Genomic DNA, 21,389 nt, shown 5'->3' on the forward strand with positions numbered 1-21,389 from the left:
CCTGGAGCTTCACAAACATTCCTGAGGTTTTCATTCCTTAGGGATGAGTGAAGTGAAACAGGATGGATTCTTCATCTTGGGTTGAGCAGGTTGCTGTTTGATATATTGGGGCAATGCCCAGCAGAAATCCAGGCTGGGTGGAGAATGGATGGATTGCTTCCTGGAGTTGGGATTGATGCATCCTGAGCAGGTTTATTGAGGATGCTCAGCTGGGGAGTCTGGGGACACTCTGGGGGGAACTGAGGCCACCAAGGGGGACCTGGAGAGGATGGAGAGGGGGGGCCATGGCAACCCCAGGGAGTTCAACAAGGCCAAGGGCAAGGTCCTGCCCAGGGGTGGGGACAATTCCCAAGAAAAATCCAGGAGAATGGCTGGAGAGCAGCCCTGAGGAGAAGGACTTGGGGGTGTGGGGTGAGGAGAAGCTCAAGAGAGGCATCAAACCCCCCATGTCCTGGGCTGCATCCCCAGCAGTGTGAGCAGCAGGGCCAGGGAGGGGATTGTCCCCCTCTGCTCCGCTCTGGGGAGCCCCCCCTGGGGTAAAGCTGTGTCCAGCTCTGGGGTCCCCAGCAGCAGAAGGACACGGAGCTGTTGGAGCCAGTGCAGAGGAGGCCCTGGAGCTGCTGGGAGGGCTGGAGCAGCTCTGCTCTGGAGCCAGGCTGAGAGAGTTGGGGGTGTTGAGGCTGGAGAAGAGAAGGCTGCAATGGGGAGACCTTAGAGCACCTTCCAGTGCCTGAAGGGGCTCCAGGAAAGCTGGGGAGGGACTTGGGACAAGGGCCTGGAGGGATGGGACCCTGCGAGGGGGAAGGGTTTCCAGCTGGGAGAGGGGAGATGGAGAGGAGATCTTGGGCAGGCAGGGAGGGAGGGAGGGAGAAATAGTTTGGGGTGAGGGTGCTGAGCTTTAGAACCAGGTTGCCCAGGAAAAGAGTCTCTGCCCCATCCCTGGCAGTGTTCAAAGCCAGGTTGGATGGGGCTTGGAGCAATCTGGGAGGGAGGTGTCCCTGCCCATGGCAGGGGGGTTGGAATGAGCTGAGCTTTCAGTTCTCTTCCAAGCCAACCCATTCCAGGATTCTATTTCTTGGGGATCCTGGGGAGGGAGAAATTGTTTGGGGTGAGGGTGCTGAGCCCCTGGGTGCCCAGGTTGCCCCCAGAAGCTGTGGCTGCCCCATCCCTGGAGGTGTTGAAGGTTGGATGGGGCTTGGAGCCCCTTGGGCTGGGGGAGGGGTCTCTGCCCATGGCAGGGGTGGCACTGGGTGATCTGTAAGAACCTTTTAACCCAAACCATTTGATGCCTTATCCTTAATTTCCTGCTTTGTTGTACACAACAGTGTGCCCTTCAACCCCATGCTCTTCAGTACTTGTGTTCTCCACGTGTCCACACTCCCAACAGCCTTGACCCTGATGGATCTGATTGCCAATATTTCTTAACACAGTGCTGCTGAAGTGGCACTTGTTGCATGAAGGTTGTCTTTTTTCCCCCTTCTTTTTAAATTCTCTATGATTTAAAAAGGAGCTTTGGGTATTTGCAAGACAAATTGACAACTCTGCATCTGGTGCAGGGTCTGAACTGCAACCAAGTCGGCAACTCCGTGCTCTGCCCCCAGGGAAATAACAGGAGCTGCAGTTGAGGTGGTGTCAGTGTCTGCTCTGGGTTCTAGGCTTCAATTTGCTGTCTCAAACCATTGAGTTTTTCCCCCTGACTGAACTCAGCATTTCTTTGAACAGATCCAGTTTGCTGACCAGAAGCAGGAATTCAACAAACGCCCCACGAAGATCGGGCGCCGCTCGCTTTCCCGCTCCATCTCGCAGTCCTCCACAGACAGCTACAGCTCAGGTGGGCACCATCACTCCCTTGCTCCTCTCCCTTGTCCTAATTACAAGTTTAAGGTCGTTTAAAAGCAAATTGAAATCTTTTCCAGCTGTGCAGGGTTTGGTTCTGCTCCTGCCATGAGCGGGGAGTTGGGCTCCACGATGCTTATGGGTCCCTTCCAACTCCTGAGGTTCCATGGTTCTGTGGTCAGCTGCATCTTCTTTAACTTTTAAGGCTTTTTTAGTGTCCCAGGTTTATTTATGAAAGTTGTTTCTGGCAACTTGATTTGTCTGGACTAATATTTGGTGGTTGTGCAGAACTACCCAGAACCCTTCAGGTTCTGGTACCCCCAGCACCAGGTTTGTTCCTTTGAGGACCTGGCCCAGCAAAGTATTTTGTGCTGCACAGGTGCTCAAATTGTTTTGTTTTCTTGGAAAACTGATAATTTCAGATTTCAAAGTCTACATTTTTTAATGTAGAAGCTTCGTTTCTAGAGCAGTCCATGAAGATTTCCTACAATCCAGTCCAAGAACCAGTGAAGAGCCAACTGGTTTCACTGAGTGCCCCATTCACCAACCATTTAACATACAGAAATCAAACTTTTCAGGTGGAAATGGGAATCTTTCAGGTGGAAATGGGCATCTTTCAGGTGGAAGTGGGCATTTTTCCCTGCAGGAAGGAGTGCAGCTTTGAGAGAACCATCTGAAACTTCCCCTTGGAGAAGGCAAAGCTGCCCTGCACTTCACAGCCACTCTCTGGCAGGGGTTTATTCAGCAAATAAATCACTGGGACCACAGAGTGCTGTGAAAAAACTTGGTGTCACCACACTCCCCAGCAGGTAGGAACTTCAGCAGCCCAGTTGGTAAAACATCACATCCCCAGGTGGGACCTGCAGTTAAATTCTAGACCAGGAGCACCCATGTGGGACCAGTATCCAACTGGGACCAGTATCCTTCCAGTGTTCCCTTTTCTGTGTCTGAATCTGTCCTGAAGTGCTGGTCTTGTGCTGGGGAGTTTGTGTTGCTTCAGGAAGTGGCTGTGAGGACAGTGGCTTTCCAGGAATAAGGAGAGGTCATTTGGGATGCTCTCAGGTTGTTTGGGATAGGTCCATGTGGGATCCTTGGGCACGTGGAAGGAAACCCTGCTTAATACCTCAAATATCCTAGGTTCCATCTCCTGTCCTGAGCCCATCACAGGAAGGAATTGGGATCAAATTGGTGTCTTGATGCATCTGATCCCCTGAAGAAGATGCAGAAGAAATCAGTTTTCAGTTAAAAGATACTAAAAATGGAGATGTAAGGAACTGGGAGCTGGAGGAGGTGGTGTTGCTCTGTTCCCCCTGGGTGGGAAGGCAAAGCCATCAAGGTCTTTCTTCTTCCAAAACTCATGGTGGATTATCATCCAGAGCTCTCAGGTGGCTGGGGGCTTGCAGGGCTTTGGCTTTATGGCCCAGCCATGGGAATCAGGAGCATTCAGGGGGGGTTCTGCCCTTCACTTCATCCCTCTCCATCACATGGGGACAGGTTTTGGATGCAGCTCAGAGCATGTTTGAGGAGACCCTGGGTAGATATCTGGGTCCTGGAGCATCAGAGAGCACAGGAGCTCCAAGGTGCCTCCTGTCCTCACCCTCTTAGATGTGAAAAAAGAAATAATTTGGGTTTGGGGTGAATGAGAGAGAGAACAGGGATTATCCCTGGGCACTGGGGAGGCTGCACCTTGAATCTTGGGGGTTACTTCTGGGCCCATCAGGACCAGAGGACATTGAGAGGATGGAGAGTGTCCAGAGAAGGGAATGGAGCTGGGGAAGGGTCTGGAATCATAGAAACACAGAATCATTTTGGTGGAAAAGTCACAGAATCATTTTGGTGGGAAGGGACCTTAAAGCTCATCCAGTTCCAACCCTCTGCATGGTCAGGGATGCTCCCACTGAGCATCCTGGTCTGGTTGAAGATGTCTCTGCTCATGAGAGGGGAATTGGCTTAGATGCCCTCCAAAGGTTCCTTCCAACCCACAGTGTTTGAAAAATCCCCAGAGACCCCAGTGAACATGAAACCTTTGTCACTTGGTTGATGTGGAGCAGAAATGGAATTAAAATGCTATCAGGACGTGCTGGTCTGGCTCCTCAAATCAGCAATAAAAGCCTCTGATGTGTATTTGGCATAAACCACCCATCTTCTGTTGCTGTTCCACTTCATTTAAAAGGGGTAATTCTTCTCACCAAGAATTTTAATTGGGGTTTGGGGTTTTTTTTGCACCATTTGGGAGGAGTTTGTCCACCCAAGGATGCTCCACGGTGTTTAACAGCAGCTGCAGCCCAAGGAAAGTGCAACCTTGGAGGCAAATTTGGGCTTAAATGTCAAGAAATTCTTTCCCTTTCTGCTGGTATCTACTCAAAGATTTTGGGGGAGGATCAGGAGGTTTAGGATTGGGTGTAAGGCACCAACTCCACGTTCTGTGGGCTCTGCAAATGGGATTGGAACAGGGAAAATCATTGTTGAAAAATACTTGACTTCCTCCTCTTGCTGTTCCATAACTTTAAAAAGGTTTTGCCCAAAAGTAGGAAGTTTTGTGTCTTTAGTTGGGTTCTCCCAAGGGTATCATAGAATCATAGAATCATAGAATTGGCTGGGTTGGAAGGGACCTCAGAGATCGAGTCCAACCCTTGAACCCCTTTTGGTTTTTTTTTGCTGGTGATGATGCCAGTAGTGCAGATGTGAGAGGATCCTCATCTTGAATATTTGAACTACACCAATAAAATTAATTTAATTACCACAATTCTAGATCATAGAATCATAGAATCATAGAATTAGCCGGGTTGGAAGGGACCTCAGAGATCATCTAGTCCAACCCTTGACCCACCGGAGCAGTTGCTAGACCATGGCACTGAGTGCCACATCCAGTCTTTTTTTAAATGTCTCCAGGGACGGAGAATCTACCACCTCACCGGGCAGTCCATTCCATAGCCTGATCACCCTCTCCGTGAAGAAATTCTTTCTAATATCTAACCTAAACCTCCCCTGGCACAACTTAAGACTGTGTCCTCTTGTCTTGTTGAAGGTCGTCTGTGAAAAGAGTCCAGTTCCCCACCTCGCTACAGCCTCCTTTCAGGTAGTTGTAGACAGCAATGAGGTCTCCCCTGAGCCTCCTCTTCTTCAGGCTGAACAGCCCCAGCTCTCTCAGCCTCTCCTCATAGGGCCTGTGCTCCAGTCCCTTCACCAGCCTGGTTGCCCTCCTTTGGACCTGTTCCAGGACCTCTACATCCTTCTTAAACTGAGGGGCCCAGAACTGGACACAGGACTCAAGCTGTGGCCTCCCCAGAGCTGAGCACAGGGGCAGAATCCCTTCCCTGGACCTGCTGGCCACGCTGTTCCTGAGCCAGCCCAGGATGCCATTGGCCTTCTTGGCCACCTGGGCACACTGCTGGCTCCTCTTCAGCTTCCTGGCAATCCAGACTCCCAGGTCCCTTTCTGCCACTCTGTGCCCAGCCTGGAGCTCCCCATGGGGTTGTTGTGGCCAAAGTGCAGGACCCGGCCCTTGGAATGTTGAACCTCATCCCGTTGGGATCATCCCAACTCTCCAGTCTGTCCAGGTCCCTCTGCAGAGCCCTCCTGCCTTCCAGCTGATCCACACTCCCCCCAGCTTGGTGTCATCTGTGAATTTGCTGATGATGGACTCAATCCCCTCATCTAAATCATCAATGAAGATATTGAACAGCACTGGGCCCAACACTGATCCCTGGGGGACACCACAGCCGCCATTTTGATGCAGCCCCGTTCAGCACCACTCTCTGGGCCCGTTCCAGCAGTTCCTGACCCAGCACAGGGTGCTCCTGTCTGATCCATGGGCTGACAGCTTCTTCAGGAGGATGCTGTGGGAGACGGTGTCAAAGGCCTTGCCTTTTCTGCTGGGCACCTTTTGGGGTTGTTGTGTTGAACCTCATCCCGTTGGGATCATCCCAACTCTCCAGTCTGTCCAGGTCCCTCTGCAGAGCCCTCCTGCCTTCCAGCTGATCCACACTCCCCCCAGCTTGGTGTCATCTGTGAATTTGCTGATGATGGACTCAATCCCTTCGTCTAAGTCGTCGATAAAGATATTAAACAGAACTGGGCCCAAATGCATGATTATATGCAGATGCATGATTATATTCTCTATAAAAACCAAAACACCTGCCTGGGAAAAGCTGGTATAAAAATACCATTTATATAAAAAAACTTATATATATATCTATAAACCATCTGTATAAAATTACCATCTATATAAAAACCACAAACATCTGCCTAGGAAAAGCTGGCTACCATCTAAGCACCTTTTTTTAATTTCAAAAAATACCTTTCAGCCCCCAAAACCAAGATTTTAAAGAAACCTCTGGGCAGATCAGCTGTCCTCAAGGAAATAATCTTCCTGCAGCTAATTAATCCTGCTGGAGTTCTTGATATACAAGAGCTTGGTGTGACATAAAATGCTTTTTTTTTTCTTTTTTTTTGCCATTTGGGATTTTTTTTTTGGTTTGTTTTTCTTAAGCCCAGGCTCCTGGCCCTTCAGGAGCTGCCACGGGGTCACCACCCAGAAACTCAGAAATAGTTTTTGCCATCAAGGTGTTGTGTGTCCCTTGGCACCCCTGGGGAAAGAGGGTGCAGAGACTTTGCAGAGAAATTTCAGCAATGCATAATTCTCCTCTGTAAGAGGATTAAACCCCACGTGGGTCTCAAGGAGCCTGGAATGAGCACGGGGCTTTTTTTCTTCTCTTTGGGATCATTTGAGGGCTTCAACCTGAGCCAGAAATGAAAATAATCAGCTTGGTGGGTGCTGCAGGGAGCACAGAGCTGGGGTTCTGCTTGAGGAAGGAGGTTGAACTCCTCAGGTTGGGTTTTCTGCCATGAAAATGGAAAAGGAGATGTTGAAATTAGAGGATCTTAGAACTGTTCTGCTTGGGAAAGAGCTTTGGGATCATGGAACCCAACATTCCCCCATCCCCACCCCATGTCCCTCATCCCCACATCCCCAGGGTCTGAAACCCCCCCAGGGATGATGGGGACTCCAGCCCTGCCCTGGGCAGCCTGGGCCAGGCCCTGACAACCCTTTCCAGGCAGAAATTCTTCCCCAGCTCCAACCTAAACCTCCCCTGGCACAACTTGAGTTGTGCCCAAAGTTCCTCTTGTCCCATCCCTTGTTCCTTGGGAGCAGAGCCCGACCCCCCCTGGCTCCAACCTCCTCTCAGGGGTTGCAGAGAGCCAGAAGGTCTCCCCTCAGCCTCCTCTGCTCCAGGATCAGCACACCTAGGTCCTCAGCTGCTCCTCACAACTTCTCCAGAGCTTCTCCATCTTCTCCAGAACCTCCTCCTTACTCTCCAGCTCCTTCTCCATCTTTTCCAGCCCCTTCTCCATCTTCTATAGAACCTCCTCCTTGCTCTCCAGACTCTTTCTCCCTAACCCTTTCCAGGCAGAAATTGTTCCCCAACTCCAACCTAAACCTCCCCTGGTACAACTTGAGTTGTGCCAAAAGTTCCTTTTGTCCCATCCCTTGTTCCTTGGGAGCAGAGCCCGACCCCCCCTGGCTCCAACCTCCTCTCAGGGGGTTGCAGAGAGCCAGAAGGTCTCCCCTCAGCCTCCTCTGCTCCAGGATCAACACCCCCAGATCCATACCCTGGGAGTGGGATAAAGAATGTCTTTCTGGAGAGGGTGATCAGACATTGGAATGGGCTGCCCAGGGAAGTAGTGGATTCTCCGTGTCTGGAGATCTTTCCAAAGAGCCTGGATGTGGCACTGAGTGCCATGGGCTGGGAACTGCAGTGGGAGTGGATCAAGGGTTGGACTTGATGATCTCTGAGGTCCCTTCTAACCCAGCCCATTCCATGATTCTATGATTCTACGTTTAGTTTGGAGAAGAGGAGGCTGAGAGGAGACCTTACTGCTCTCTACAGCTCCCTGAAAGGAGGTTGTAGGGAGGTGGGTGCTGGGCTCTTCTCTCAAGTGAACAATGACAGGACCAGAGGAAAGGGCCTGAAGTTGCACTAGGGGAGGTTTAGACTTAATATTAGGAAGAATTTCTTTACTGAGGGAGTAGTCAGGTGTTGGAATGGGCTGCCCAGGGAGGTGGTGGAGTCACCATCCCTGGAGAGATTTCCAAAGAGCCTGGATGTGGCACTGAGTGCCATGGGCTGGGAACTGCAGTGGGAGTGGATCAAGAGTTGGACTTGATGATCTCTGAGATCCCTTCCAACCCAGCCCATTCTAGGATTCTATGATTGTGAGGAGGAGGAGAGGTGATCCCAGCTGAGGGCTGAAGGAGCTGCCCTTGGAGAACAGATCCATGGACACATTGAGTAGAACGTTGTGTGTCCTTCTGCTGTGGCTTTTGGGAATGTTTTTGTTCTGCCTCTGACCTCCTTTTCTTCCTCCAGCTGCCTCCTACACAGACAGCTCTGATGATGAGACTTCCCCCCGAGACAAGCAGCAGAAGAACTCCAAAGGCAGCAGTGATTTCTGTGTCAAAAACATAAAACAGGCGGAATTTGGGCGCCGAGAGATTGAAATTGCTGAACAAGGTAAATGGGACGAGTTCCTCAAGCTCCACCTTGTCCAGGGCTCTCTTGTGGGCTTCTTCCTTCCCCTTCAAACCCTCCTCGTGCAGGGTTCAGTACAAAGGGGATACCTGACACTGATCCTGGTAGAGATGGGGCAACTTCTGTGGGATTTTGTGGGATGGAAAGGAGTTGTGGGGTTACACCATGAAGCTCCAACCAACCAACCAACCAACCAACTGCTGAAGTTGAATACATTTTGTTAAAATCAGTAGAAAAGATTGAAACCCATCAAATAAATGAGACAACTTTGGTTTAGCATGGTTGTCCTCAAAAATCCATGCAGTGTTTAGGTAGTTGGAGAGATCTTGGAGAGTCCCAAGTCCTCCACAAGCTGGGGCAGATCTTCCTCCAGCTTCACATGAGAAAGTAGAAACTGTGATAATGCTAAATTCTCAGTAACAGGGGGGAAAACAAAGGACCTCAGAGGGTTACTGGGTCTTTTTCAGCTGTTACATGATCAGATGATCCCTGCTCTCAAGGATTTGGCTTTTTCCTGAAGCTGCCACAGCTGTACAGATCCAGGGGAGTAGCAGAAAGCAGGACAAGAAGTCCCATGGCTTTTCCTTCTGTCCTCAACCCTCTTTGATCACATTGATGGATGTTTTTTTAATTTTATTGTTTAATTTCTTTACTTTGCCTTTCAGAAATGCCTGCACTGATGGCTTTGAGGAAGAGAGCTCAGGGAGAGAAGCCACTGGCCGGGGCCAAGATCGTGGGCTGCACGCACATCACAGCCCAGACAGCTGTAAGACCCCTTCCAGAAACTCCAGACAGGGATTTTCCCAAAGTTTAGCCTCTAAAATAGACCCTGAGCATTTTATATATATATATATGCATATACATACTGCAAGTGGAAGTTACTTTGAAGTTCTTCATCCCTTTGAAATTGCCAAAACCCAAAAGTGATCTCAAAACCATTTTCTCCATCACCCCCATTGCTGCTTAAAACCAATTCCAGGTCCCCTTCAGCAGCTTCCCCATGAAGATCAAGTGAAAATCCCAGAGGTGTCTTGCTCATTGTGTTCTGTATTGTTCTTTCATACTTTTTTCTGATTCTTTTTTTTCCTTTGGTTTCCATCCAGGTCCTGATGGAGACCCTTGGAGCTCTGGGTGCTCAGTGCCGATGGGCTGCATGCAACATCTACTCAACTCTTAATGAAGTGGCTGCTGCCCTGGCTGAGAGTGGTAGGAAACCACTAGGAAACTTCACCCTCTTTGTTCTTTCTGGCTTTAAAAGGATTTCTTACTCTGCCATCATATTCAGCTCATGTTTTACAGTAGAGCGTAGAGTCCTGCACTTGAGGAGGAATAACCCCAACCCCCAGTACAGAGTTGGGGATGTCCTGCTGGAAAGCAGCTCCTGGAGAAAGCCCTTGGAGTCCTGGGGGACAGGGAATTCTCCAGGGGTCAGCAATGTGCCCTTGGGGCCAAGAGGGCCAATGGTGTCCTGGGGGCATCAGGAGAAGTGTGTCCAGCAGATCCAGGGAGGTTCTCCTCCTCCTCTGCTCTGCTCTGGGGAGACAAGAGCTGGAATCCTGGCTCCAGTTTGAGGCTTCCTAGTTGAGGAGAGACTGGGATCTACTGGAGAGAGGCCAAGGGAGAGGTGGGAGGGTGAGGAAGGGACTTGAGCATCTGTGCTGGGAAGAAAGAGTGAGAGGCCTGGTGCTGTTGAGGCTGGAGAAGAGAAGGCTGAGAGGGGATGTGCTGAATGTCCATCAGTAGCTGAGGGGTGGGGGGCAAGAGGAAGGGGCCAATCTCTTTTTGGGGGTGGCCAGGGAGAGACCAAGGAAGAATGGGTTGAAGGGAGAAGAGAGGAAGTTGCAGCTCAGCATGAGGAGAAAGTTGTTGAGGGTGAGGCTGAGGGAGCCCTGGCCCAGGCTGCCCAGAGAGGTTGTGGAGTCTCCTTCTCTGGAGCCTTTCCAAACCCCCCTGGCTGTGTTCCTGTGTGGGCTGCCCTGGGGGATCCTGCTGGGGCAGGGGGGTTGCACTGGGGCATCTCCAGAGCTCCCTTTCCACCCCTGACACTCTGTGGTTCTGTGGGTTTTTTCTCTTCATTCAATTCAGAATAAACCTGTAGGAGGCAGGGACAGCTCAAGTCCAATCCTTCCCATTGGTCTGAAAATCTTAGAATGCTTTTTCTCTGGAGTAGAACAGTCTGTGAGGATGGACATCATGACCTTCATGAACCTGGAAGTTATTTGGCTGAAGGGAACTAAACTGAATTTAACTTCTACAAATTTGAGTCAAAACTTCAACTAAAAGGGATGAAAGAGAAACTTCAGGGGAAGGACATGGTTCACCCAGCAGCCACTGTCCATGTTGCTGCTCCCCTGGGAGGTGCCCTCATTCAAATCCTCTTTTCCTTGGGTGAGGGAAGGGATTTTTACCACGAGACCCAGAAGCCAAACCCAGCAGTTTGCTGAAACTGAATCATAACCCTTGCTCATGAGTCAGGATAAAATTGTGGCTAATGGTGACTGGCAGGAAGGTAGGACACCTGGAAGGGAGGAGGTATGGAAGGTAGAACATCTGGAAGGGAGGATGCATGGAAGATAGGACGTCTGGAAGAGAGGATGATGTGTGGAGGGTAGGACACCTGGAAGGGAGGATGTATGGAAAGGAGGATGTATGGAAGGTAGGACATCTGGAAGGGAGGATGTATGGAAGGGAGGCTGTATGGAAGATAGAACATCTGGAAGATAGGATGTATGGAAGATAGGACATCTGGAAGGGAGGATGTATGGAAGGTAGAACATCTGGAAGGCAGGAGGTATGGAAGATAGGACATCTGGAAGAGAGGATGATGTATGGAAGGTGGGACACCTGGAAGGGAGGATGTATGGAAGGGAGGCTGTATGTAAGATAGAACATCTGGAAGGTAGGGTGTATGGAAAGGAGGATGTATAGAAAGTAGGACACCTGGAAGGGAGGATGTATGGAAGGGAGGCTGTATGGAAGATAGAACATCTGGAAGGTAGGATGTATGGAAAGGAGGATGTATGGAAAGGAGGATGTATGGAAAGGAGGATGTATGGAAGGTAGGATGTATGGAAAATAGGATATCTGGAAGAGAGGATGATGTATGGAAGGTGGGACACCTGGAAGGGAGGATTTATGGGAGGGAGAGTGTATGGAAGGTAGAACATTTGAAAGGCAGAACATCTGGAAGGTAGGATGTATGGAGGGTAGGACACCTGGAAGGGAGGATGTATGGAAGGGAGGATGAATGGAAGGTAGGACACCTGGAAGGGGGATGTATGGAAGGGAGGATGAATGGAAGGTAGGACATCTGGAAGGTAGGATGTATGGAAAGGAGGATGTATGGAAGGTAGGACACCTGGAAGGGAGGATGTATGGAAAGGAGGATGTATGGAAGGTAGGACATCTGGAAGGGAGGATGTATGGAAGGTAGGACATCTGGAAGAGAGGATGATGTATGGAAGGTAGGACACATGGAAGGGAGGATGTGTGGAAGATAGAACATCTGGAAGGGAGGATGTATGGAAAGGAGGATGTATGAAAGGTAGGACATCTGGAAGGCAGGATGTATGGAAGATAGGACATCTGGAAGAGAGGATGATGTATGGAAGGTGGGACACCTGGAAGGGAGGATGTGTGGAAGGAAGGCTGTATGGAAGATAGAACATCTGGAAGGTAGGATGTATGGAAAGGAGGATGTATGGAAGGGAGGAGGTATGGAAGGTAGAACATCTGGAAGATAGGATGTATGGAAGATACGACATCTGGAAGAGAGGATGATGTATGGAAGGTAGGACACCTGGAAGGGAGGATGTATGGAAGGTAGGATGTGTGGAAGATAGAACATCTGGAAGGTAGGATGTATGGAAAGGAGGATGTATGGAAGGTAGGACACCTGGAAGGGAGGATGTATGGAAGGGAGGCTGTATGTAAGATAGAACATCTGGAAGGTAGGATGTATGGAAAGGAGGATGTATGGCAGGGAGGAGGTATGGAAGGGAGGATGTATGGAAGGTAGGACATCTGGAAGATAGGATGTATGGAAGATACAACATCTGGAAGAGAGGATGATGTATGGAAGGTGGGACACCTGGAAGGGAGGATGTATGGAAGGGAGGGTGTATGGAAGGTAGAACATCTGGAAGGTAGGATGTGTGGAAGAGAGGATGTATAGAAGGTAGGACACCTGGAAGGGAGGATGTATGGAAGGTAGGATGTGTGGAAGATAGAACATCTGGAAGGTAGGATGTATGGAAAGGAGGATGTATGGAAAGGAGGATGTATGGATGGTAGGATGTATGGAAAATAGGATATCTGGAAGAGAGGATGATGTATGGAAGGTGGGACACCTGGAAGGGAGGATTTATGGGAGGGAGAGTGTATGGAAGGTAGAACATTTGAAAGGCAGAACATCTGGAAGGTAGGATGTATGGAGGGTAGGACACCTGGAAGGGAGGATGTATGGAAGGGAGGATGAATGGAAGGTAGGACACCTGGAAGGGGGATGTATGGAAGGGAGGATGAATGGAAGGTAGGACATCTGGAAGGTAGGATGTATGGAAAGGAGGATGTATGGAAGGTAGGACACCTGGAAGGTAGGACATCTGGAAGGGAGGATGTATGGAAGGTAGGATGTGTGGAAGGTAGGACATCTGGAAGAGAGGATGATGTATGGAAGGTAGGACACCTGGAAGGGAGGATGTGTGGAAGATAGAACATCTGGAAGGGAGGATGTATGGAAAGGAGGATGTATGAAAGGTAGGACATCTGGAAGGCAGGATGTATGGAAGATACGACATCTGGAAGAGAGGATGATGTATGGAAGGTGGGACACCTGGAAGGGAGGATGTGTGGAAGGTAGGATGTATGGAGGGTAGGACACCTGGAAGGGAGGATGTATGGAAGGTAGGACACCTGGAAGGGAGGATGTATGGAAGGGAGGATGAATGGAAGGTAGGACACCTGGAAGGGGGATGTATGGAAGGGAGGATGAATGGAAGGTAGGACATCTGGAAGGTAGGATGTATGGAAAGGAGGATGTATGGAAGGTAGGACACCTGGAAGGGAGGATGTATGGAAAGGAGGATGTATGGAAGGTAGGACATCTGGAAGGGAGGATGTATGGAAGGTAGGATGTGTGGAAGGTAGGACATCTGGAAGAGAGGATGATGTATGGAAGGTAGGACACCTGGAAGGGAGGATGTGTGGAAGATAGAACATCTGGAAGGGAGGATGTATGGAAGGAGGATGTATGAAAGGTAGGACATCTGGAAGGCAGGATGTATGGAAGATAGGACATCTGGAAGAGAGGATGATGTATGGAAGGTGGGACACCTGGAAGGAGGATGTGTGGAAGGTAGGATGTATGGAGGGTAGGACACCTGGAAGGGAGGATGTATGGAAGGTAGGACACCTGGAAGGGAGGCTGTATGGAAGGTAGGACATCAAATGGGCAGCCAGAGCTTGATTTTGCAGATAAATATTCTCACTGAGAGCTTGTTGGCCTCTTCTCTGGTGGGCAGAGCTTTTTTTTGGGGGGGGAAAGGAAGGAATTAGGAAGGCTGAAGCTGCCTCCTGGTGCTGCCCTCAGTGTCTCCTCAACATGAGATCCCTGAAGCTGCTTGTGGGAGGGCGATGGTGAACAACGAGAGCTCGAGCAAGAGTTGGGGTGGTGTCAGGAGCCCAGTTCCCGAGGTGTGGAGGTTTTGGAGAGCTGATTGCTCCCCAGGGGCTTTGCTGAGGCTGTGTCAGCACCCATCTCCCTCTCTGTGCCAGGGTTTCCTGTCTTTGCCTGGAAGGGAGAATCCGAAGACGACTTCTGGTGGTGCATCGACCGCTGCGTCAACGTGGAGGGCTGGCAGCCCAACATGGTGAGAGAGGGGTGGAGGATGCTCAGCAGGTTCTGAAGCACGGGGAGCTCCCCCCTGGAGAGGAGGAGGAGGATTTGGTGCTGATTTGTGTTTTCCTTCTGACTTCAGACCTCACCTTGGGGCTTGGATCTGCTGCTGGCACAGCGCTTGTCCCCCAGAGCTCTTTGGGTTTGACCCCGTGGGGTGGGAAATTCACTTACCCAGGTGGGAAGAGACAGAGGGGTTTAACTCCCTGCTCCATCTGGATCTTTTTTCTTTAATATTTTGTTTCAATATTTCCTAAAGCAGCATTGCTGCCAGGTTTATTGGGTGCTGAGCTTGCTTCCAGAGCACTTTGGTAGAGCTGAAACCAAACTCGTCTCATGTGGCTGGGAAAAAAAAAAAAATGACTCAAAAATCAGCACAGACTGATTGCAGCCATTCTGCCAGAGCTGAATTATTTCACACCTTGGTTTGATGTGTTTTCTTTTTTATTTTTTTCATCTAGGTAAAGCCCCCGTTTCAGAACAAAAATTAAGGTTTTTTTTTTTAGGTGATTTCTGCATTTCGAAGCCTTTTCTTACTCCATGAACACAAAACCTTTGGGTTTCTTTATACCCTTGTTTCTAGGGAAAATGGAGAACACCTCAATCCAGCCAGCTGAATTATTTGCAATATCAAATGTGCTGTTTTCATCAGGCTTCCTGACAGGTTTCTGAACCCTGGAGCTTCAGATCTAAATTAGATGAAAAGTCATCAAAAGGCAGGCGTGTGTCTGTCTTGTTTGTTTGCCAATATCAGTTTGGTTTAGGTGGGTTGGGGGTTTTTTTTGGGTCCTTTCCAGTCTCCACCTGCTCACTTCCTTGCTGTCACCTTTAAAAAGATTTCTGGATGTCAAAAAAAAAAAAAAAGAAATTCACCCCCAAGCTGCAAAAGTCTGGATTTGGTAGCAGCTTTCTTCTTCTTTGGGAGGAATAATTTCCCATCTCAATAATCAATAACTGGAGAAGTCAGTACCAGAATGTGGAGCTCATCCTTCCCCAGGATCTCTTCAGACCTCAGGATGCTGCCCCGTGCCTCCATCCCTCAGGCTGTTTCCAGACACAGGAATAATTCCTGGGGAGGACCAAATCCCTTGGATCTGGCAGTTCCCAAAGGTTTGCATGTTGGGTTTTGGAGAACTGTGGGGTTTAGAGATCAGAAACAGGATGCAGGGTGAAGAATTGGTGTGAAAAGGATCTTCTGGGGAGACCTTCTGACAGTGATGGCTTCTCTGTCCCTAAAGGGGCTCCAGGAAAGCTGGGGAGGGACTTGGGACAAGGGCCTGGAGGGATGGGACCCTGCGAGGGGGAAGGGTTTCCAGCTGCAAGAGGGGAGATGGAGAGGAGATCTTGGGCAGGCAGGGAGGGAGGGAGGGAGAACTTGTTTGGGGTGAGGGTGCTGAGCTTTAGAACCAGGTTGCCCAGGAAAAGAGTCTCTGCCCCATCCCTGGCAGTGTTCAAAGCCAGGTTGGATGGGGCTTGGAGCAATCTGGGAGGGAGGTGTCCCTGCCCATGGCAGGGGGGTTGGAATGAGCTGAGCTTTCAGTTCTCTTCCAACCCAACCCATTCCAGGATTCTATTTCTTGGGCAGAGAGGGAGGGAGAAATGGTTTGGGGTGAGGGTGCTGAGCCCCTGGGTGCCCAGGTTGCCCCCAGAAACTGTGGCTGCCCCATCCCTGGCAGTGTCTCAGGTCAGGTTGGATGGGGCTTGGAGCCCCCTGGGCTGGTGGGAGGTGTCCCTGGATTGTCCCCTTGGGACTGGAGGAGCTTTGAGGTCCCTTCCAACCCATTTTGTGATTCTGTTTCTAATGCAGGTGTTTATTTCATAATCTCAGCAGTGTGGATGGTGTTAATCCTTCCCATCTCCCTTCATCCTCCTGCCTCTTGCTTTGAAACTTCTTGGGGATCCTGGGGAGGGAGAAATTCTTTGGGGTGAGGGTGCTGAGCCCCTGGGTGCCCAGGTTGCCCCCAGAAGCTGTGGCTGCCCCATCCCTGGAGGGGTTGAAGGTTGGATGGGGCTTGGAGCCCCCTGGGCTGGGGGAGGGGTCCCTGGATTGTCCCCTTGGGACTGGAGGAGCTTTAAGGTCCCCTCCAACCCAAACCCTTCCAGGATTCCATGCTCATTAAGTCAAGGAGCATTAATTAGGGTTTCCTCATCCCTGGAAGCTTTCATGGACACCTTGGATGGGTTTGGAGCCCCCTGGGCTGGGGGAGGTGTCCCCATGGCATGGGATGGCACTGAAGGAGTTTTAAGGTCCCTTTGAACCCAAAGCATTCCTCAACTTTTGGTCTGTCCTGAGCCTTCTCAGGGCTGTATGGAGGAGCTGAGCTGAGCCCCCAAATGGCCCTTCAGAAGAACCTGAGGTTTGTGGTGGTGGTGCTGGAGTCTCTGGAGGATCAGCTGCCAGCAGATGGGATCTTCTGATGAGAAAAGGAAAATCTGGGGCTGCCCCATCCCTGGCAGTGTCTCAGGTCAGGTTGGATGGGGCTTGGAGCACCCTGGGCTGCTGGGAGGTGTCCCTGGATTGTCCCCTTGGGACTGGAGGAGCTTTGAGGTCCCTCCTGGGCTTTCAGGAGCATGGTGAGAGTGTTGATTTGTCCTAGGTGGCTGCAGATGCTGTGGAAGAGCTGGAGATGGTGGAAGGTCCCTGCTGGGCCAGTGAGCAGATCTGAGCAGATTTGAGGAGACCCCCACACCCCAGCAGTTGGGTGAGGAGGGCTGGGCTGGCAGCCAGAGGTCTGGGATGTGCAGGGAAGACAGAGAGGAGGAGGAGGAGGAAGATGAGGATGATAGGGACCATGCAAAGAGGAGGAAGGCGGTGAGTCAGTCAGAAGTCTTGAGTGTTGGTGTAGGGAGGATGCAAGAAGGAGGAGGTCAAAAGGCTTTGATAGTGGTGTAGGGAATGTGAAAAGAGGAGGATGATGAAGAAGAAGAAAAAAAACAGAAAAGGAAAAGAAGGAGAAGAAAAATGAAAAGGAAAGAAAAAGGAAAAGGAAAAAAGAGGAAATGGAAGAGAAAGATGAAAGGTAAAGAAAAAGGAAAAGGAAAAAATGGAAAGGAAAAGGAAGAAGAGAAAAAGGAAAGGGAAAAGGGAAAGGGAGAGGGAAAGGGAAAGAGAAAGGGAAAGGGAAAGGGAAAGGGAAAGGGAAAGGGAAAGGGAAAGGGAAAGGGAAAGGGAAAGGAAAAGGAAAAGGAAAAGGAAAAGGAAAAGGAAAAGGAAAAGGAAAAGGAAGAAAAAACAGAAAGAGAAAGAGAAGAAAATAAAAAGAAGAAAGGAAAAGAAGAGGAAGAAGAAGATTATGATAATGATAATCGTAATGATGACAATATTGGGCAAAGTGCCCAGGTCCCTGGCACTTCACCTGCCACTGGGTGACCTCTGCTCCTTGTTTTGTCTTCATCCTGTCACACTGCCCTCCTGGGCCACCTGGGCCACCTGAGGCCACCTGGGCCACCTGAGGCCACCAAGGTGGCAGAAGGCAAATGCACATTTTGGGATTTATTGTTTTTTTCTGCAGTTTTTTGATTCCTGTGACCAAACGTTTTCCCAGCTGGTCCTTCCCAGGGTGTTTTTTCCAAGGGCACCTTCACTTGTTCATCTTCTGTGTTCTGTCTGGCTTTCTCCACTGCCCTGGAATGGGCATTTTAGTAGGAGATGGGTGGCTCAGGAGGGTCCTGATCTGGTACAGGAGAATTTTGTCCTGCTGGGGGTGAGGTTCTGCCTGATCAAGTGGGCAGAGCCCCAAGGCTGCTGTGTAAAAGAGGTTCAGGATTTTTAATGTGCCCCATTTTGTGCTGTAACTGGGTTGTCATTTGCATTTGTGGCTCTGCACCCTCCTCCTCCATCCTCTTACTTCTCCATCCTCCTCCTCTATCTTCCTCCATCCCCCTCCATCTTCCTCCTCCTCCATCCTCCTCTTTCTTCACCATCCTCTTTCTCCATCCCCCTATTTCTCCATCCTCCTCATTCTCCATCCTCCTCCTCACCTTCCTCCTCCTCTTTCCTCCTCCTTTTCCATCCTCCTTCACCATCTTCCTCCTCCTCCATTTTCCTCCATCTTCCTCCTCCTCCATCCTCCTCTTTCTCCATCCTCCTTTCTCCATCCTCCTTCTCCATCTTCCTCCATCATCCTCATTCTCCCATCTTCCTCCATGCTCCTCCTTCTCCATCCTTCTCCTTCTACTTCTCCATCTTCCTCCATCCTCCTCCATGCTACTTCTCCACCCTCCTCCTCCCCCATGCTGCTTCTTCTCCATCCTCCTCTTTCTCCACCCTCCTCCTTCTCCATCCTTCTTCTCCAAGTTCCTCCATCATCCTCATTCTCAGTCCTCTTCCTCCTCCATCCTCCTCCTTCTGACATCCTCCTCCTTCTCCATTCTCTCCCTCCTCCTTCTCCATTCTCTTCCTCCTCCATCCCCCTCCTCCTCCTCCATCCTTCTCCATTAACATCCCTATTGGAAGAGCTGATGGCTGCATGTGGTTCCAAGGCATTTCCCCTTGGGCTTTTGGGAGAGAGGAGCTTCCACAGCCATTTCCCTGTTTCCTCTGCTCCTAAACACCAAGTTCTGCCATTTTTTCTGACCTGCTGAGTTTCTATCACAGCCCTGATGAAGCAAAACTCCTGTGCTGAGGACTCAAGCAGAGTGTTCCCACCTGAACCACCTCACCAACCAAGATGTGGCACTTGAGATGCCAAAACATGGGCTTGAGATGAGCTTGTGGTTTATTCCTTGTACCTTTTGGGCTCAGCAGGACCTCCTGGATCTTCAGAATGGTGACTTTCTGGTGATTTTTCTTACAGATCTTGGATGATGGAGGAGATCTGACTCACTGGATTTACAAGAAATACCCCAACATGTTTAAGAAGATCAAGGGGATTGTAGAGGAGAGTGTGACTGGTGTGCACAGGTAATGGGACTCTGAGCATGGAGATGTTTGGAGAAAAACAAACCCAAATGCATCAGGGCACTGGCAGCAAAAGATCTCAATCTGTAAAACACCACAGACTTGACTGGTGCTGAAGCTCCTCCAGGGGCTGGGGTTTTCTTTCAGCTTGGGCTTGGCTTTTCTGTAAGAGCTGTTTTAAACCTCTTAAATCCAGTGAACAGACTTGGAACTGCTGCCCTGAGTCTCAAAGAAGCTCCTGCTGACCATTGTGAGGGGAGAAGAAGGACCCAGGGTTTGGTTTATCCAGGTGGGAAATAGGAGTGGTGGTGGTGGTGATCTCACCTTGTTTTGCTGGTGAAAAAAGAAAGAGGTGAAGGGGTTCCACAAGAAGGGTTTCTCACAACCAGAAGGAGATTGAGGGGCTGGAGAGTGTCCAGAGAAGGGAATGGAGCTGGGGAAGGGGCTGGAGAGCAAGGAGAAGAGGATGGAGAGCATGGAGGAGGGGCTGGAGAAGATGGAGAAGGGGTTGGAGAGGAAGGAGGAGGAGCTGGAGAGAAAGGAGAAGGGGCTGGAGAGTGAGGAGAAGGGATAGAGAGTGAGGAGGAGGTTCTATAGAAGATGGAGAAGGGACTGGAAAAGATGGAGAAGGAGCTGGAGAGTGAGGAGAAGGTCTGGAAAGTAAGGAGAAGGCTTGGAGAGGAAGGAAAAGGGGATGGAGAGGAAGGAGAAGGTCTGGAAAGTACGAAGGAGGTTCTGGAGAGAAAGGAGGAGGGTCTGGAGAAGATGGAGAAAGGGTTGGAGTGGAAAGAGGAGAGTATGGAGAAGATGGAGAAGGGGTTGGAGAAAAAGGAGAAGGTTTGGAAAGTAAGGAGAACGCTTGGAGAGAAAGGAGAAGGGGCTGGAAAAGATGGAGAAGGAACTGGAGAGGAAGGAGGAGGTTCTGGAGAAGATGGAGAAGGGGTTGGAGGGAGAGGAGAAGGTTTGTAGAGCAAGGAGGAGGCCTGGAAAGTAAGGAGAAGGTTTGGAGAGAAAGGAGAAGGGTTTGGAGATGATGGAGAAGGTCTGGAGAGAAAGAAGAAGGGTCTGGAAAGTAAGGAGAAGGTTTGGAGAGTGAGGAGAAGGGTCTGGAGAAGATGGAGAAGGGGCTGGAGAGGAAGGAGGAGGTTCTGGAGAAGATGGAGAAGGGGTGGGAGGGAGAGGAGAAGGTTTGTAGAGCAAGGAGGAGGCCTGAAAAGTAAGGAGAAGGCTTGGAGAGAAAGGAGAAGGGTTTGGAGAAGATGGAGAAGGAGCTGGAGAGTAAGGAGAAGGGGATGGAGAGTATGGAGGAGGGAATGGAGAAGGGGCTGGAAAAGATAGAGAAGGGTTGGAGAGGAAGGAGGAGGTTCTGGAGAAGATGGAGAAGGTCTGGAGAAGTTGTGAGGAGCAGCTGAGGACCTGGGGGTGTTGATCCTGGAGCAGAGGAGGCTGAGAGGAGACCTTGTGGCTCTCTGCAACCCCCTGAGAGGAGGTTGGAGCCAGGGGGGGTCGGGCTCTGCTCCCAAGGAACAAGGGATGGGACAAGAGGAACTTTGGGCACAACTCAAGTTGTGCCAGGGGAGGTTTAGGTTGGAGCTGGGGAAGGATTTCTGCCTGGAAAGGGTTGTCAGGGCCTGGCCCAGGCTGCCCAGGGCAGGGCTGGAGTCCCCATCATCCCTGGAGGGGTTTCAGAGCCCTGGGGATGTGGGGATGAGGGACATGGGACAGTGGGGGAATGTTGGGTTCCATGATCCCAAAGCTCTCTCCCCATCAGCAGCACTCTGTGTTTGGGTGGGTTTGGGCACTTCCAGGAGCACAGCCCCAGCAGGATGGAGACCCAACAGTGCCCAAAGAACACTCAGGAATTTCCCCAACACTTCCAGCCCCGGGGTTCCTCAGTCAGACCCTGATCCTCCCAGAGGTGGGGAGGAAGGGGGAAAATTGCTCCCCCAGCCCCATGGAGCAGGGCTGAGATGTCCTGGGCAGCCCCGAGCACCTCAGCAAAGGGCACAGGGAGAGGGGGAAGGGGAAGCAGAGAGTTTTCCAGGCCTGATCCCATCTCCTGCAGCTTCCCCCCAGAGGCAGGAGGCAGCCCAGAGAACATCCCCAGCCCAAAGCCAGCGGGTGCTGAAGGACAGGAGGACACCCAGCAGCACAAACCCCAAGGGATGGGTCAGGAATCTGCCAGGAACAATTTCTCCCTGGAAAGGGTTGTCAGGGCCTGGCC

At 50.6% G+C, this 21,389-nt stretch overlaps 1 protein-coding gene across 1 annotated transcript in view; it reads left to right on the forward strand.

Moving 5' to 3' along the window:
• The first annotated feature begins 1,722 nt into the window (after window positions 1-1,722).
• LOC103529813 (putative adenosylhomocysteinase 3) overlaps window positions 1,723-21,389 on the forward strand; it is a 41,610-nt gene continuing 21,943 nt past the window's right edge. Inside the window, exons 1-6 of the mRNA XM_030455801.1 lie at window positions 1,723-1,831; window positions 8,208-8,351; window positions 9,035-9,135; window positions 9,473-9,575; window positions 14,145-14,239; window positions 19,062-19,168. Coding sequence (XP_030311661.1) covers window positions 9,037-9,135; window positions 9,473-9,575; window positions 14,145-14,239; window positions 19,062-19,168 — 404 coding nt within the window. The 5' untranslated portion in view covers window positions 1,723-1,831; window positions 8,208-8,351; window positions 9,035-9,036. The remainder of the gene's footprint in view (window positions 1,832-8,207; window positions 8,352-9,034; window positions 9,136-9,472; window positions 9,576-14,144; window positions 14,240-19,061; window positions 19,169-21,389) is intronic.

Source organism: Calypte anna, chromosome 1, assembly GCF_003957555.1.
Source record: "Calypte anna isolate BGI_N300 chromosome 1, bCalAnn1_v1.p, whole genome shotgun sequence".
NCBI classification, from domain to species: Eukaryota; Metazoa; Chordata; class Aves; order Apodiformes; family Trochilidae; genus Calypte; species Calypte anna.